Here is an 18,719-nt window from a genome sequence, read left to right as displayed (position 1 = left end):
TCATCCAATAAGGGATTAATATCCAGAACATGCAGGGAGCTCAAACAACAGCAAAAAACAAAAAACTCCCCCCCAAAACACAAAACAACAAATAATCTGATTTAAACATAAACAAAATGAGCTGAATAGGTATCTCTCAAAAGAAGACATAGAAATGGCTAACAGGTATATGAAAAATGCTCAACATCACTAATCATCAGGGAAATGCAAATCAAAACCACAATGAAATATCATCTTACCCTAGTTACAGTGGCTACTAGTAAAAAGACAAAAATAAATGCTGACAAAAATGTGGAGAAAGGGGAACTCTTATTCACTGTTGGTGGTATTGTAAATTAGTACAGCTATTATGGAAAACAGGATGAAGGTTCCTCAAAAATCTGAAAAGAATACTACCATATGATCCAGCAATTCCAATACTGGGTATATATCCATAGGAAAGGAAATCAGTATGTCGAAGAGTTATCTGCACTCCCATGTTCATTGCAGCACTATTCATAATAGTCAAGATATGGGATCAACCAAAGTGTCCATCATTAGATAAATAGATAAAGAAAATATGGTATATATAAATAATGGGATACTATTTAGCTATAAAAATAATGAAATTTTGTAATTTGTGGCAACATGGATTAGCTTGTAGAACATCAGGTTAATGAAATAAGCCAGGCACAGAAAGAAATACCACATGTTTTTGGTCATATGTGGAAGCTAAAAAAGTTGACCTCATAGTAGACAGAATAGTGGTTACTAAAGGGAAGGAAGGGGAGGTAGGGGGACAAATATAAAAGTACAGCTAAATAAAAGAAATAAGTTATAGTGTTCTATAGCACTATAGAGTGACTATAATTAATGAGAACTTATTATGTATTTTCAAATAGCAAGAAGAGCATATTTCTGAATGCTCCCAACACAAATAAATGATTAATGTTTGAAGGGATTGATATACTAATTACCAATTCGATCATTACACATTGTGTACATGTATTGAAATATCACACTGTACCCAATAAATATGTACAATTATGTTTCAATTAAAAAATAATAACAGACAAAACCAAAAAAGTCTCCAATTTTTTTTTTTTTTTTTAAAGACTGCCACCCAGCTACTCTGGGCTCCTCGTGCCTCTGAGTCAACAGGTAAAGAGGGAGTTGTGGTGTTGTTGGCTGAGGTGATTCATCTGGACTATCAAGGAGAAACTGAACTACTCCACAATGGAAGAATTGAAGAGTATGTCTACAGTACAGGAGATACCTTAGGGTGTTTCTCAGTATTACTCCACGTTGTGATTAGGGCCAATGGATAACTACAAAAATGCAATCCAGGCAGAACTACAAATGGGCCAAACCTTTGGGTCACCCTGCTGGGTAAAGAATCATGAGGTTCTTGCAGAAGGCAAAAAAGAAAAAAAAAATTGAATAGATAAGTTATAAATACCAGCAATAACCATGTGACCAGTTACAGAAACAAGAACTGTAATTGTTCTAAGTATTTTCTCCTTATTTCATTATGAATGTTTGTGTGTATATACACACATATTAAGCAAATATCTTTGCTTTCTTTCCTGTCTTGTTTTATCATGTAACAAAAGTTGTATTGACTTTATATCAATATCTAAGTATTGTTAATTTTACATCATAATATTTAAGTTACAGGCTATCAGGAGAAGAGTAAACATCACTGAAGAACTTCACTCCCCTGGGGAAGGGGCTAGTGTGTTTTCGGTTGTATGCAGGATAGCTTTTTATGTTAGGTAGAATAATGACCTTGTTACTGTCTTCATTTGGAGATCAAGTATGGCTTAAGGAAATACATATGGATGCCGAGTTGAAAACGAGTACTTGTGATGGTTAACTTTATGTGTCAACTTAACTGGGCTAAGGGACGCCCAAATAGCTGGTAAACATTATTTCTGAGTGTATCTGTGGTGGTATTTATTGAAGAGATTAACATTTGAATCAGCAGACTGAGTAAAGATTGCCCTCACCAATGTGTGTGGGCATTATCCAATCCACTGAGGGTCCAAATAGCACATAAAGGTGAAGGAAGAGTGAATTATCTCGTTTCTTGAGCTAGGACATCCATCTTCTCCTGCCCTTGGACACTGGAGCTCCTAGTTCTTGAGCCTCCAGTACCCTCTGCCTTCCCCACTGGTTTTCAGGTCTTTGGCATTGAAGGAGGAGTTACACCGTCAGCTCCCTGATTCTCAGGTCTTTGGACTCAGACTAAATTATGGCACCAGCTTACAGATAGTATATAATGGGATTTCTCAGCCTCTATAATCCTGTGAGCCAATTTCCACAATAAATCTCTCTCTTTACCTACCTACACAGCTCCCATTGTTTCTGTTTTGGGGGAGAACCCTAATACTAGGTCAGAGTGAGTATTTTAAAACATAAAACAGATAAGGTCATTTCTCTCCTGAAGGACCTCCAATAGCTTCATACTCAGTTAAGGGCGCTTTACAAAGCCATGTGTGATTGGACTCATGCCACCTCTCTAATCTTATGTGTTATGACTTCTCCCTTTTCTATTACATTGCAGCAACATTGGCCAGTGTCCCACTCCAAGTGTTTGCCTTCTCTCCTGGTTTTTACATCCCCTGTCTTTCTAGTAGCCTGCTATGCTTGTTTTCCTCTGAATCATCAGTAAAGATTAAAAACTAGATTAGGCTTTAAAATTACTGACAAATATATTAGGGGATCATGATTAATTTTATGTTTAAAAATTGTCATAATTAGAAAACATATATTCTTAAAAATTAAATATACAATATATATTCCATTTATATACTAGTTTTTAGTACTCTATTGCTTAAGTAAAGGTGAGCTACCAGTATACACAAAATTGGTTCAAGGAAGCCACAACAAATAGAAACCAGGCTGAAAGATCAACAGTAAAACAATATTCAAAAGCAACCAATGCAATTTAGAAAAATTAGTCTAGCCTGGGCAACAGAGCAAGACTTGTCTCAAAACAAACAAACAAACAAACAAAAAGATGGAAAGAAAGAGGAGAAAAGAGGAAGTATTCCAGTAAAGAAAACAAAATCCGGGGGGTGGCGCCAAGATGGCCGAATAGGAACAGCTCCAGTCTACAGCTCCCAGCATGAGCGACGCAGAAGACCGGTGATTTCTGCATTTCCAACTGAGGTACCGGGTTCATCTCACAGGGGAATGTCAGACAGCGGGTGCAAGAGAGTGGGTGCAGCGCACTGAGCATGAGCCGAAGCAGGGCGAGGCATCGCCTCACCTGGGAAGTGCAAGGGGTCAGGGAATTCCCTTTCCTAGTCAAAGAAAGGGGTGACAGACGGCACCTGGAAAATCGGGTCACTCCCATCCTAATACTGCGCTTTTCCAATGGTCTTAGCAAACGGCACACCAGGAGATTATATCCCGCGCCTGGCTCGGAGGGTCCTATGCCCACGGAGCCTCGCTCATTGCTAGCACAGCAGTCTGAGATCAAACTGCAAGGTGGCAGCGAGGCTGGGGGAGGGGCGCCCGCCATTGCTGAGGCTTGAGTAAGTAAAAAAAGGGGCCAGGAAGCTCGAACTGGGTGGAGCCTACCGCAGCTCAAGGAGGCCTGCCTGCCTCTGTAGACTCCACCTCTCAGGGCAGGGCATAGCCAAACAAAAGGCAGCAGAATCCTCTGCAGACTTAAATGTCCGTCTGACAGCTTTGAAGAGAGTAGTGGTTCTCCCAGCTCACAGCTGGAAATCTGAGAATGGACAGACTCCCTCCTCAAGTGGGTCCCTGACACCCAAGTAGCCTAACTGGGAGGCACCCCCCAGTAGGGGCAGACTGACACCTCACATGGCCAGGTACTCCTCTGAGACAAAACTTCCAGAGGAACTATCAGGCAGCAACATTTGCTGTTCACCAATATCCGCTGTTCTGCAGCCTCCGCTGCTGATACCCAGGCAAACAGGGTCTGGAGTGGACCTCCAGCAAACTCCAATAGACCTGCAGCTGAGGGTCCTGACTGTTAGAAGGAAAACTAACAAACAGAAAGGACATCCACACCAAAACCCCATCTGTACGTCACCATCATCAAAGACTAAAGGTAGATAAAACCACAAAGATGGGGAAAAAACAGAGCAGAAAAACTGGAAACTCTAAAAATCAGAGCGCCTCTCCTCCTCCAAAGGAACACAGCTCCCCACCAGCAATGGAACAAAGCTGGACAGAGAATGACTTTGATGAGTTGAGAGAAGAAGGCTTCAGACGATCAAACTACTCCGAGCTAAAGGAGGAAGTTCGAACCCATGGCAAAGAAGTTAAAAACCTTGAAAAAAATTAGACGAATGGCTAACTAGAATAACCAATGCAGAGAAGTCCTTAAAGGACCTGATGGAGCTGAAAACCATGGCATGAGAACTACGTGACGAATGCACAAGCCTCAGTAGCCGATTCGATCAACTGGAAGAAAGGGTACCAGTGATGGAAAATCAAATGAATGAAATGAAGTCAGAAGACAAGTTTAGAGAAAAAAGAATAAAAAGAAACAAACACAGCCTCCAAGAAATATGGGACTATGTGAAAAGACCAAATCTACGTCTGATTGGTGTACCTGAAAGTGATGGGGAGAATGGAACCAAGTTGGAAAACACTCTTCAGGATATTATCCAGGAGAACTTCTCCAATTAGCAAGGCAGGCCAGCATTCAAATTCAGGAAATACAGAGAATGCCACAAACATACTCCTCGAGAAGAGCAACTCCAAGACACATAATTGTCAGATTCACCAAAGCTGAAATGAAGGAAAAATTGTTAATGGCAGCCAGAGAGAAAGGTTGGGTTACCCACAAAGGGAAGCCCATCAGACTAACAGCTGTTCTCTCGGCAGAAACTCCACAAGCCAGAAGAGAGCAGGGACCAATATTCAACATTCTTAAAGAAAAGAATTTTCAACGCAGAATTTCATATCCAGCCAAACTAAGCTTCGTAAGTGAAGGAGAAATAAAATCCTTTACAGACAAGCAAATGCTGAGAGATTTTGTCACCACCAGGACTGCCCTAAAAGAGCTCCTGAAGGAAGCACTAAACACGGAAAGGAACAACCGGTACCAGCCACTGCAAAAACATACCAAATTGTAAAGACCATCGAGGCTAGGAAGAAACTGCATCAACTAACGAGCAAAATAACCAGCTAACATCATAATGACAGGATCAAATTCACACATAACAGTATTAACCTTAAATGTAAATGGGCTAAATGCTCCAAATAAAAGACACAGACTGGCAAATTGGATAAAGAGTCAAGACCCATCAGTGTGCTGTATTCAGGAGACCCATCTCACATGCAGAGACACACATAGGCTCAAAATAAAGGGATGGAGGAAGATCTACTGAGCAAATGAAAAACAAAAAAAGGCAGCGGTTGCAATCCTAGTCTCTGATAAAACAGACTTTAAACCAACAAAGATCAAAAGAGACAAAGAAGGCCATTACATAATAGTAAAGGGTTCAATTCAACAAGAAGAGCTAACTATCCTAAATATATATGCACCCAATACAGGAGCACCCAGATTCATAAAGCAAGTCCTTAGAGACCTACAAAGAGACTTAGACTCCCACACAATAATAATGGGAGACTTTAACACCCCACTGTCAACATTAGACAGATCAACAAGACAGAAAGTTAACAAGGATATCCAGGAATTGAGCTCAGCTCTACACCAAGCAGACCTAACAGACATCTGCAGAACTCCCCACCCCAAATCAACAGAATATACGTTCTTCTCAGCACCACACCGCACTTATTCCAAAATTGACCACATAGTTAGAAGTAAAGCACTCCTCAGCAAATGTAAAAGATCAGAAATTATAACAAACTGTCTCTCAGACCACAGTGCAATCAAACAAGAACTCAGGATTAAGAAACTCACTCAAAACCGCTCAACTACATGGAAACTGAACAACCTGCTCCTGAATGACTACTGGGTACATAACGAAATGAAGGCAGAAATAAAGATGTTCTTTGAAACCAATGAGAACAAAGACACAACATACCAGAATCTCTGGGACACATTCAAAGCAGTATGTAGAGGGAAATTTACAGCACTAAATGCCCACAAGAGACAGCAGGAAAGATCCAAAATTAAAAGAACTAGAGAAAGCAAGAGCAAACACATTCAAAAGTTAGCAGAAGGCAAGAAATAACTAACATCAGAGCAGAACTGAAGGAAATAGAGACACAAAAAACCCTTCAAAAAAATCAATGAATCCAGGAGCTGGTTTTTTGAAAAGATCAACAAAATGGATAGACCGCTAGCAAGACTAATAAGAAAAGAGCGAAGAATCAAATAGATGCAATAAAAAATGATAAAGGGGATATCACCACCAATCCTGCAAAAACACAAACTACCATCAGAGAATACTATAAACACCTCTACGCAAATAAACTAGGATATCTAGAAGAAATGGATAAATTCCTCGACACATACACCCTCCCAAGACTAAACCAGGAAGAAGTTGAATCTCTGAATAGACCAATAACAGGCTCTGAAATTGAGGCGATAATTAATAGCTTACCAACGAAAAAAAGTCCTGAACCAGATGGATTCACAGCCGAATTCTACCAGATGTACAAGGAGGACCTGGTACCATTCCTTCTGAAACTATTCCAATCAACAGAAAAAGAAGGAATCCTCCCTAACTCATTTTATGAGGCCAGCATCATCCTGATACCAAAGCCTGGCAGAGACACAACAAAAAAAGAGAATTTTAGACCAATATCCCTGATGAATATTGATGCAAAAATCCTCAATAAAACACTGGCAAACCGAATCCAGCAGCACATCAAAAAGCTTATCCACTATGATCAAGTGGGCTTCATCCCTGGGATGCAAGGCTGGTTCAACATATGCAAATCAATAAATGTAATCCAGCATATAAACAGAACCAACGACAAAAACCACATGATTATCTCAATAGATGCAGAAAAGGCCTTTGACAAAATTCAACAACCCTTCATGCTAAAAACTCTCAATAAATTAGGTATTGATGGGACATATCTCAAAATAGTAAGAGCTATCTATGACAAACCCACAGCCAATATCATACTGAATGGGCCAACACTGGAAGCATTCCCTTTGAAAACTGGCACAAGACAGGGATGCCCTCTCTCACCACTCCTATTCAACATAGTGTTGGAAGTTGTGGCCAGGGCAATCAGACAGGAGAAGGAAATAAAGGGTATTCAATTAGGAAAAGAGGAAGTCAAATTGTCCCTGTTTGCAGACGACATGATTGTATATCTAGAAAACCCCATCGTTAAGCTGATAGGCAACTTCAGCAAAGTCTCAGGATAGAAAATCGATGTGCAAAAATCAAAAGCATTCTTATACACCAATAACAGACAAACAGAGAGCCAAATCATGAGTGAACTCCCATTCACAATTGCTTCAAAGAGAATAAAATACCTAGGAATCCAACTTACAAGGGACGTGAAGGACCTTTTTAAGGAGAACTACAAACCACTGCTCAAGGAAATAAAAGAGGACACAAACAAATGGAAGAACATTCCATGCTCATGGGTAGGAAGAATCAATATCATGAAAATGGCCATACTGCCCAAGGTAATTTATAGATTCAATGCCATCCCCAACAAGCTACCAATGACTTTCTTCACAGAATTGGAAAAAACTACCTTAAAGTTCACATGGAACCAAAAAAGAGCCCACATTGCCAAGTCAATCCTAAGCCAAAAGAACAAACCTGGAGGCATCACGCTACCTGACTTCAAATGATACTACAAGGCTACAGTAACCAAAACAGCATGGTAGTGATACCAAAACAGAGATATAGACCAATGGAACAGAATAGAGCCCTCAGAAATAACGCCGCATATCTACAACCATCTGATCTTTGGCAAATCTGACAAAAATAAGAAATGGGGAAACGATTCCCTATTTAATAAACGGTGCTGGGAAAACTGGCTAGCCATATGTAGAAACCTGAAACTGGATCCCTTCCTTACACCTTATACAAAAATTAATTCAAGATGGATTAAAGACTTAAATGTTAGACCTAAACCCATAAAAACCCTAGAAGAAAACCTAGGCAATACCATTCGGGACACAGGCATGGGCTAGGACTTCATGTCTAAAACACCAAAAGCAATGGCAACAAAAGCCAAAATTGACAAATGGGATCTAATTAAACTAAAGAGCTTCTGCACAGCAAAAGAAACTACCATCAGAGTGAACAGGCAACCTACAGAATGGGAGAAAATTTTTGCAATCTACTCATCTGACAAAGGGTTAGTATCCAGAATCAACAATGAACTCAAAACAAATTTACAAGAAAAAAACAAACAACCCCATCAAAAAGTGGGCCAAGGATATGAACAGACACTTCTCAAAAGAAGACATTTATGCAGCCAAAAGACACATGAAAAAATGCTCATCACTGGCCATCAGAAAAATGCAAATCAAAACCACAATGAGATACCATCTCACACCAGTTAGAATGGCAATCATTAAAAAGTCAGGAAACAACAGGTGCTGGAGCAGATGTGGAGAAATAGGAACACTTTTACACTGTTGGTGGGACTGTAAACTAGTTCAACCCTTGTGGAAGTCAGTGTGGCGATTCCTCAGGGATCTAGAACTAGAAATACCATTTGACCCAGCCATCCCACTACTGGGCATATACCCAAAGGATTATAAATCATGCTGCTATAAAGACACATGCACACGTATGTTTATTGTGGCACTATTCATAATAGCAAAGACTTGGAACCAACCCAAATGTCCATCAATGATAGACTGGATTAAGAAAATGTGGCACATATACACCATGGAATACTATGCAGCCATAAAAATGATGAGTTCATGTCCTTTGTAGGGACATGGATGAAGCTGGAAACCATCATCCTCAACAAACTATCGCAAGGACAAAAAACCAAACACCGCATGTTCTCACTCATAGGTGGGAATTGAACAATGAGAACACATGGACACAGGAAGGGGAACATCACACACCGGGGCCTGTTGTGGGATGGGGGGAGAGGGGAGGGATAGCATTAGGAGATATACCTAATGTTGAATGACGAGTTAATGGGTGCAGCATACCAACATGGCACATGTATACATATGTAACTAACCTGCACGTTGTGCACATATACCCTAAAACTTAAAGTATAATAATAAAAAAGAAAACAAAATCCATACTCAATTATGCAGCAAAATGAACAAAATAACAAACAGTTAAGGGCAGAAAGGCATCAAATAGTTCAGAAAGTTCGGTGGCCCATGCCTGTTATCCCAGTACTTTGGGAGGCCAAGGCAGGAAGATTCATTGAGCCCAGGAGTTCTAGAACAGTCTCAGCAACATAGTGAGACCTCGTCTCTACAAAAAAATTAAAAAATTAGCTAGGCGTGGAACCTGTGATTTCAGCTACTCAAGGGGCTGCGATGGGAGGATTGCTTGAGCCCAGGAAGTCCAGGCTTCAGTGAGCCAGGATTACGTCATTGCATTCCAGCCTGGGGAACAGAGCAAGACTCTGTCTTAAAAACAAAAAAAGACAAAAACAAACAAAAAAAAACAATGAAAAAGGAACTTCTAGGAAGAAATAGACTCTTGGTACAAACTACTGAAACATGGAAAGCAGCACTAAAGAAAAAGAAACAAATGCATTACAAAATGTGTAATTTTTAAGTACTGCCATAAACTACTCAGTGAATCAGGTAACTGTCCCTGAATCAGGCAACTGTCCCAAAATAAAGAGAATACAGCATCTGATAGAATTCTACACATTAAAAAAGGAGCTAGTCACCTATCATTTTTTCAAAGTGTTCTAAGAATAATGGCCATGTTTCAGAGTAAATTATAATACATAGGTACTATTTAATAATCAGTTTATATCTTTCTACTCTGGCAGTCCCTATTCCAGTTAACATAACAAATCAGAAACCTGTAATCCCTCTTGCCCTCCAAATCCAACTGGTTATCCAATTCTGTCAGTTGTATCTCTAAAATAACCATCTCTCTTTAATCTCCCCTGCCCCATTCAGAGTTTAGGATTTCATTATCTCTCACGTTGACCAATAAAAACAGTTATTTAATTCCTTTGTTCTCACTGTTTTCCAATCATACATCAGCATTATTTTTCTAAAATACAAATAAGATAAAACATGTCACTACCCCATTTAAAACTCTTCAAGGATCAATCCCTAAACTGTATCCAAACATATACTCTTTCCAAGCTCATACAACTGTAAACTGCATCCAAACTCATACTCTTTCATACCTCTGGACCTTCCCCTTTTCTCTATTTGGGAAATTCCTATTTATTCCTCACAGTCCAGGACAAATATTATTTTGTAACAGCTTTCTGGTGACAGCCCTAAGCAAAGTAGTAGTGCCACCTCCTACATTTATGCCTGTCAGAGTGTCAGAGCTAAATAATCTTAAGCCAATCAGTATTCCTAGAGTTTGGCACACAGCAAGCAGTCAAAAGAAAAAAAAAAAAGTTGTCTTTTTACTAAATGCAGAAAGTTATGCAATGAGAGAAAAATTACCCATATTAAAAAGTCAGTATTTCAATGCACACTCATCAAAACAACTGTGACATAGAGAATGATACCTAGAAGTCACATGGTAAGATATCAATTATTCATATTAATAAACAATAACTGAAAACAGATCATTTAAAACTGCAGATAATATGTCATTTATATTTAGTTTTAGAATGTATTATTTTTTCTACTACAGATTTACCAGTTCAGTCATGCTTTACCTAAGCTAACATTAAAAATGAACTTACCATTTTTAATGGGTACAGTTTCAGTTCTGCAAGATGAAAAAAGTTCTAGAGATTGATGGTGGTGATGGGTGCACAACAATGTGAATGTCTTTAGTGTCACTGAACTGTACACTAAAATATTATTAAAATGGTAAATTCTTTGTTATGTATACTTCTTGAAATTAATTAATTTTAAAAAATAAACTTGCATTCCTGGGATGTCAGGGTCAGGGGAGGCTCAGAGGTTGCTGCACTGATTCCATTTCAGATTCAACTAATACTTACCATTACTATATATACCAGGCCGAGTGTCAGGCATTTTCATATATTCCATCTCAGGTATTATCAATAACTTTTTACAGATGAAAAATGTAGGGCTCAATAAGTTAAACTATGCCATACAGGCAAAGAACTGATCAGGAAACAGCAATGAAAGATATGTAATAGTCCACAAAGGGAGTAAATCTGACAATTAAAAAACTGAATTGAAATAATGCTCTAAATCCTGCTTATGTTTAGATTCATTCATTCAACAAATATTTATTACCACTGTTTGTCAGTCATTATTCTAGGCACTGGAGATATATCACTAAACAAATCAGATAAAAGACCCCTGTTCTAGCTTACATGCTACTGGAATGCTCAGCAGGGATTTCACAAAATGTAGTCTTTTGATTGGAGGCATTCGACAAAGCATTCACTACAGGGAAGCAGATGTCAGAGAGAGACTTTCTGGCAATGAGTATTGTCCTGTGGAGGATTGGTTATACACTAAAATGTACAAGCAGAAAGGCTGAATGACCACTTTTCACCAAAGATGCTGAAACTTTTCCAAGCTGAGAGAAAATTCACAGGTTGTAAAGGGAGATAACTAGATAAACTTCTAAGACCCTATTCAGCCTTGAAATTCTTTCACTAAGCATCAAACAATATTATGGGAGCTGAGATATTATAGTAGCAACTATCTATATCTTATGTGTGTATTTGTGTTTGATCACATGTATATCTTAATTATGAACTATTTGTCAGTAAAGATTATGTCTTATTCTCCTTACTATCTCACATATCTAGGTCAATAAAATGAATCAATGAATGCAATATTATGGGTTTAAAGAGAGTAGCTTCCTCTTAAATCTTGTTCAATTTGACATTTAAATTCCATTTCCAACTTACTATTTTCAAAATAACACTCTTAAAATCTTTGCTATTTCCATACTGAAACTGCATTTATTCATGCTTCAAACGAAAAATTCATTGACTACCTAAGTTCCAGCCCTGTGCTAGGTAATAAGGATTAAAAAAACAACAAGGCACCCTCTCTTAGTCTAGAAGACAGAGAGTTACATAAGTGTGATAAAGTGTTATAACCTCCCTAGTAGCTGGAACTACAGGCTCACACCGCCACGACTGGCTACTCTTCTGTATTCTTTGTAGAGATGGGGTTTTGCCATGTTGCCCAGGCTGGTCTCCAATTCCTGGGCTCAAGCAATTGGCCCACTTTAGCCTCCCAAAATGCCGGGATTACAGGTGTGAGCCCCCATGCCCCTTCTTCTTTTTACCTTTCTAAATGTGGCTACTACAAAACTTTAAACTACATAAGTGGCTTGCATTGTATTTCTGTTGGACACAGTGAACAAATTCATTAAATAATAGTTTCCTTTCTTAATAATTATTTCTCATGTAGCCAAACTGTTACAGATTTTTTTTTTTTTTTTGAGATGGAGTTTTGCTCTTGTTGCCCAGGCTGGAGTGCAATGGTGAGATCTCGGCTTACAGCAACCTCCGCCTCCCGGGTTCAAGCAATTCTCCTGTCTCAGCCTCCCAAGTAGCTGGGATTACAGGCATGAGCCACCATGCCCACCAGTTTTGTATTTTTAGTAGAAATGGGGTTTCTCCATGTTGGTCTCGAACTCCTGACTTCAGGTGATCCGCCCACCTTGGCTTCCCAGAGTGTTGGAATTACAGGCATGAGCCACCGAGAAATATTTTTAAGTATTTAAAAAGCAAAACTTCAGACCTCCTCTCCCAATCTGGAAAATTCATGCCAATGACAAAAATGACATCATGGCTATAAAGAAAAGGATAACGAGTAGTCTAATTATTCGTGAGGAATTCCTTAAAGCCAGTCCTTGCTAGGTCTCTTAATCCCTCTTACCTCCACGATAGGGTAAAAAGATACTTACCATTAGGCTGCATAGTCAATGGACTAAAAACCGGTCTAGGGGTTAAGAAGTTTGGGATTTATCCCTGGATCCACCAATACCTTGCTCTGACTTCTGACAAGTCAGTTTCTTTGTATGCTAATTTCTCCATCTGTAAAAAAGGTAGGTGGGGAGGAAGGAGAAGAACATTTATTACCTGTAAAGTACTGAGATCTCTAATTATTAACAATTAGGCTACATTATAAGAAAAGTAGGAAATTTAGATACAGATTTTTTGCTATTAGAATATCTTGGAGTTGCAAAGTACCTTACAGCAAGTACCACAGGTTGAATTTAATTAAGCCTCTATATTCACAGAAATAAAGAATACAGATATTTGCTACATTTGGTCCCATTCAAATACTAAATTTAGTTTCCAGCTAACCAGGTTAAGCCAGAATATCAAAAGACACTAAAAACCCATTAACATGGTATTATGGGCTGAACTGTGTCTCCCCCAAATTCATACGTTAAAGCCCTAACCCCCAATGTGACTACATTTGGAGACAGGGCATTTAAGGAGGTAATTAAGGTTAAATAAAGTCATACAGGTGAGGCCCTAATCTGATATAATTGGTTTCTTTAAAACAAAAGGATGAGACATGAGAGATATCTCTTTCTCTCACATAGAGAAAAATGCTACATGAGGACTCAGAGAGAAGGTGTCATCTATAAGCTAAGGAGAAAGACCTCATCTCTAGCCTCTGCCGCTAGCATCCTGACACTGAACTTCCAGTCCCCAGAACTTTGAGGATATAAATTTCTATTGTTTAAGCCACTCAGTCTGTGGTATTCTGTTATGGCACCCCAAGCACATGATCACAGGACAAATGGGACTGTAGCAATTCTTTGGGAGTACCTCAGTTCCCCTAAAGAACTTTCACTCTTTTATTACAGTCGGAGTGGGAGTAAAGTAGAACAAAAACAAAGTAAAAACAAAACAAAAAATACTGAATTTGATGTTAAAATTTTACCCTGATCTGAATCTCCTCTATTTTGCCTTAATGTTTATTTTCCCTTTAAGACGTTAGGCAGGTAACATGGCCAGACACGGTGGCTCACGTCTGTAGTCCCAGCACTTTGAAAGGCTGAGGCTGACGGATGCTTGAGGTCAGGAGTTCGAGACCAGCCTGGCCAACATGGCGAAACCCCATCTCTACTAAAAATACAAAAATTAGCCAAGCATGGCGGCACATGCTTGTAATCCCGGCTACTCGAGAGGCTGAGGCATCAGAATCACTTGAACCCAGGAGGCGGAGGTTGCAGTGAGCTGAGATCATGCCACTGCACTCCAACCTGGGCGACAGAGTGAGACTTGGTCAAAAAAAAAAAAAAACCCAAAAAACAAAAAGACTTTAGGCTGTAACTTAACTGAATCTCAGTTTTCTTATTAGTAAAATGGGAATAATAATCCCAATGCTACTTGCTTCACTGGGCTGCTGTAAATAACAAATGAAAAAATGGCTTTGAAAGTGCTTAATGGCTGGGTGTGGTGGCTCACACTTGTAAAGAGGTTAAGGCAGGAGGACCACCTGTAATCCCAGTATTTTAGGAGGCTGAAGTGGGGGGGAATCGCCTGAACTCAAGAGTTCGAGACCAGCCTGGACAACACAGTGAGACCCCCATCTCTAGGAGTTTGAGACTCAGAAACATGGTGAAACCCTGTCTCTACAAAAAAATATATAAAAATTAGCCAGGTGTGGTGGTGTGTGCACCTATAGTTCCAGCTACTTGGGAGGTTAAGGCAGGAGGATCACCTGAGCTCAGGAGGTCGAGGCTGCAGTGAGCTATGGTCATACCACTGCACTCCAGCCTGGGCAACAGAAACACTGTCTCAAAATAAATAAATAAATAAAAATAAACAAAATAAAATTTATGGTAGTATAATCTTCTTGGAGGACGTGAAAGTTCTTGTATTTATTCCAAAAGATAGTAATGGCACTAAGGGGCTGGAATAAGAACAGTAACGTGAATCCTCAAAATGCATGTTCAGAGCCCTGAAACATTAAGAGATTAGTCTTAGGAACACCCTAGAAAATATATCCTCTTCAATTTCTAAGAAAAGAGCACAAGAGCATAGACTACTAATATCCAAAGCAGTGCCTCCAGAGTAGCTGGGATTATAGGCATGTGCCGCCATGCTTGGCTAATTTTTGTATTTTTAGTAGAGATGGGGTTTCGCCATGTTGGCCAGGCTGGTCTCGAACTCCTGACCTCAAGAATCTGCCAGCCTCAGCCTCTCAAAATTTAATGCAATGATGGAAATGTTCAATATTCCTGTTGTCCAATGGGTAGCCACTAGCCACATGTGGCTATTTAGGACTTGAAATGTAGCTAGTGCAAACTGAGTGCATTTTTAATTGTATTTAATTTTTATTAAATTTACATTTAATTAGACATACATGGTTGTGGCTACTCATTGCATAGTGCAGATCTGGAGAATGTAATGACTCCGTATTTCTGGAAGTCGTTGAAAGAAGTATAATAGGTAGTAGAAGGATCTGTAAGGCTATGGTAGTATCCTTTCAAAATGTAATAAAACAATCACAACAGGCCACCCCTTGAAGCAAGGAAAAGTAGAATTCTTCATATATTAAGATACAATTAAAAACTTAGTTACAAATTATCACCTGTATAGTAATAACAGTCAAATTATTAATATATAACTATCATTTTAAGTGTTTACTACATGCCAGATATTGTGTTAAGTATTTCAAAGAACAGGAAGAGAGGAATACTTCCCCTAGAAATGGAAACTGGAAAACAGAAAAAAGATGCATCAAACATACTTCTGAAAATTCAATAAGAAAAGACAGAACTCTCCGTTTTAGATAAATCATAATACTATGCCAATATGCAGAGAAATCAAAATGGAAAAGCTGTGAGCAGAACATCTGCTCACTGTGGTGATGAAGGACAAGCTACAGGGAGGCAGGAGACAGAGGATTCATCTGTGATGTGCCACTGATCAGCCACTCTCTCATTAACAAGTTTTTTTTTATTGTTGTTGTTACTTTGTTTTGAGACGGAGTTTCACTCTGGTTGCTCAGGCTGGAGTGCAGTGGCATGATGTTGGCTCACTGCAACCTCTGCCTCGCGGGTTCCAGCGATTCTCCTGCCTCAGCCTCCTGAGTAGCTGGGATTAGAGGTGCCTGCCACCAAGCCTGGCTAATTTTTTGTATTTTTAGTAGAGACAGGGTTTCATCATGTTGGCCAGGTTGGTCTTGAACTCCTGACCTCAGGTGATCCACCCGCCTCGGCCTCCCAAAGTGCTGGGATTACAAGGCACGAGCCACCGCGCCCAGCCGAGTATTTCCAGCACATCTCAGCTGATTCTCTGTCTCCAGCTCTCCTTCATTTACTTTTACTTTATTAGGAGATAACTATGATGAGATGTAATATTCTTCTGGAATGATCCACCAGAAGAAGGGGGAGGAAGGAAACTGGCCAATCTCTTTCTCAAAGAAAGCAATAAATCCTGTCTCCTACATGTAGCAGAGGTGAACAAAGAAGATGGAGCATATCTCTTTGGTGTCCCCCTGCTCCACTTGCTTTGTAGTAACTATACATCTTTGTGTATGCACAGAGAAGAACCCATGAGAACACCAGTATTTCCTTTAACAAGTAATGCAGCTAGCAATAAGTGGCTAATGAAAATGCCATGACTTCCTTTGTCCTACAGGCAGTCCTAGTATTCTTTAACTATGTATAATGTTTACCCTTTCCAGAAACTTGCAGAGGTGTGAGGCAGAGCATAAGAGAAGCTAATGCTTTTTGGAATGCTTCTGGCTCATGCTTCTTGAACAGAGAAGAAGTTCAGTGGTTCCTATAGTGCCACTTCATAGTTCCTAGCAGACATATATGGATCTGATGTCATTAAATAAGCAATGCATCAGCATCATCATTATTCCAGTCAATATTTATAAAGACGATGACAGTCCTGGATGCTCCATTCTTGCCAGTCCAAACATATCAGAAGTAGGATTTTATGTTTAATTCTAGGTCCTATATTTTGAATGAGATACAAATGCACAATCTCATTTAAAGTAAAGCAACAAGAAGAGTGAGAATTTAAGAAACTAGGGAAGGTTAACTAGAAGGAAAGACTCAGGGGAAACATGAGAGCTGTTTGCAAATATCTGGAGGGATTTCATGTAGGAGAGAGATGAGATTTGCTCTACTTCTTAAATATTACCCCAAGGGAGAGAATTAGAACCAGTGGGTGGAAGCTATAGGTAGATAGACTTCAGCACATTATTAGGAAGAACTTTCTGCCAGTCAGAGCTCTGTATCCAAAAGTGGGATAAGCTCTCTGGGAAGGAGAGGCATGAATTTGCCATCACTAAGGATGTGAAAGCAGAGGTAAAATAACCTATTGGTGAAGATACTAAATCATTAGGAGGAAGAGGGAGGCTGGACTGGGTAACCTTTAAAGTTCCTTCCAAATCTGAGACTTCAAATCTGAGTCCTGGTTTTTATAAACAACACTGTGCAAGTTTAGGTTTTGTAGCATGGACAGTGTGTGTGTGCATGTATGTATGTGTGTATACAAATATATACAATACCAACTTTCTTTCTGAAGCCTTACAGAAGTGTGATATGGGGACAGAAGACATAACAACAGCATCATCACCACCATCATCTTTTTTCTCTTCTGCGTCTCCATCTACCATTTACTGGCACTGTGGTAGGCACTTTACATACCTTATATACCTAAGGTATCTTTTAAGTTAGTTAGTTTTTAAGAGACAGGGTCTCACCCTGTTGCTCAGGCTGGAGTACAGTGGCATGATCATAGTTCACTGCAGCCTCAAACTCCTGGACTCATGCAATCCTCCTACCTCAGCCTTCTGAGTGGCTAGGATTACCGGTGTGCATCAATGCGCCTGGCTAACTTTTTTATTTTTTGTAGAGGCGAGGTCTCACTATGTTATCCAGGCTGGTCTTGAACTCCTGGCCTCAAGCAATCCTCCTGTCTTGGCCTCCCAAAGTGCTGGGATTACAGGTGTGAGTTACCATGCCTGGCCCCCTTTTAAGTTCTATCATATTGCAGGTTTATGGGCAAGGCCCAGCTCAATTATTTCCACTGTAGCTACTACAACATAACTTGGCTGAAATCTCTTCCTTCTTTGAAATAATGAACAATGTGTGTCTGCTTTATTTTACACAGTAAATATACTACTGACAAGTTAAGTGTAAATGAAATTTTTTATTAAAATTAAGTATATTTGAACATACCAAAATGGCTAGTTAAAAGCAATCTTTATAAAAATAAGTCCAAGGTTCACTGCAAAGTAATCTGCTCTATAAATTTAGATTTCATATATTGGATTTTCTCCTATACCATTTTATCCTCTATTCAAGCCAACCATGTCAAAGTCACATTGTGGTCTTTTCCTTTGTGCTTACCACTCTGCTGGTATAAACATAGAACTATAGATTTGGAAGAAATGTTGAAAGTCATTTAGTTTAATGTCTCCTCCTCCTTCCATCTCCAATCCTACCATCTCTAGCCAATGTTTGCATTTGGTATACTTCTATTGGCAAAATTTTCATAGTGCATATGTATTACTTTAACATGCATACAATATATATGTATTTTTTTTAAAAAATTGTCCAAAGGGGTAAATATTTACCATAGCAATCATACAGGGTTGGACAGGAACCAGTCCTCTTAGGGAGACAGAATGAGAGAGAATGGTGTGTGCTATGACTTGACACCTCCACCAATTATAATACACTTGGGATACTAAGGTGTGTATATTTTTG

At 39.3% G+C, this 18,719-nt stretch overlaps 1 protein-coding gene across 11 annotated transcripts in view; it reads right to left on the bottom strand.

Annotated features, from left to right (window-relative positions):
- SCMH1 (Scm polycomb group protein homolog 1) overlaps nt 1-18,719 on the bottom strand; it is a 217,030-nt gene that overhangs the window by 148,804 nt on the left and 49,507 nt on the right. For 6 of the 11 annotated variants that reach the window (XM_055094628.2, XM_063608314.1, XM_063608321.1 and 3 more), the window contains one exon: nt 12,933-13,062. The exons of 3 other annotated variants lie outside the window; for them this stretch is intronic. In XM_055094628.2, coding sequence (XP_054950603.1) covers nt 12,933-12,945 — 13 coding nt within the window. In that variant the 5' untranslated portion in view covers nt 12,946-13,062. Of the gene's footprint in view, nt 1-12,932; nt 13,063-18,719 lie in introns of those variants that run through there. 2 more of the 11 variants (XM_063608312.1, XM_063608318.1) reach the window with 2 other exon arrangements.

The sequence above is a fragment of the Pan paniscus genome, chromosome 1 (genome assembly GCF_029289425.2).
Source record: "Pan paniscus chromosome 1, NHGRI_mPanPan1-v2.0_pri, whole genome shotgun sequence".
Classification (NCBI taxonomy): Eukaryota; Metazoa; Chordata; class Mammalia; order Primates; family Hominidae; genus Pan; species Pan paniscus.
The sequence above is the reverse complement of the archived record's forward strand: the minus strand, read 5'-3'. Positions and strand labels throughout refer to the sequence as shown.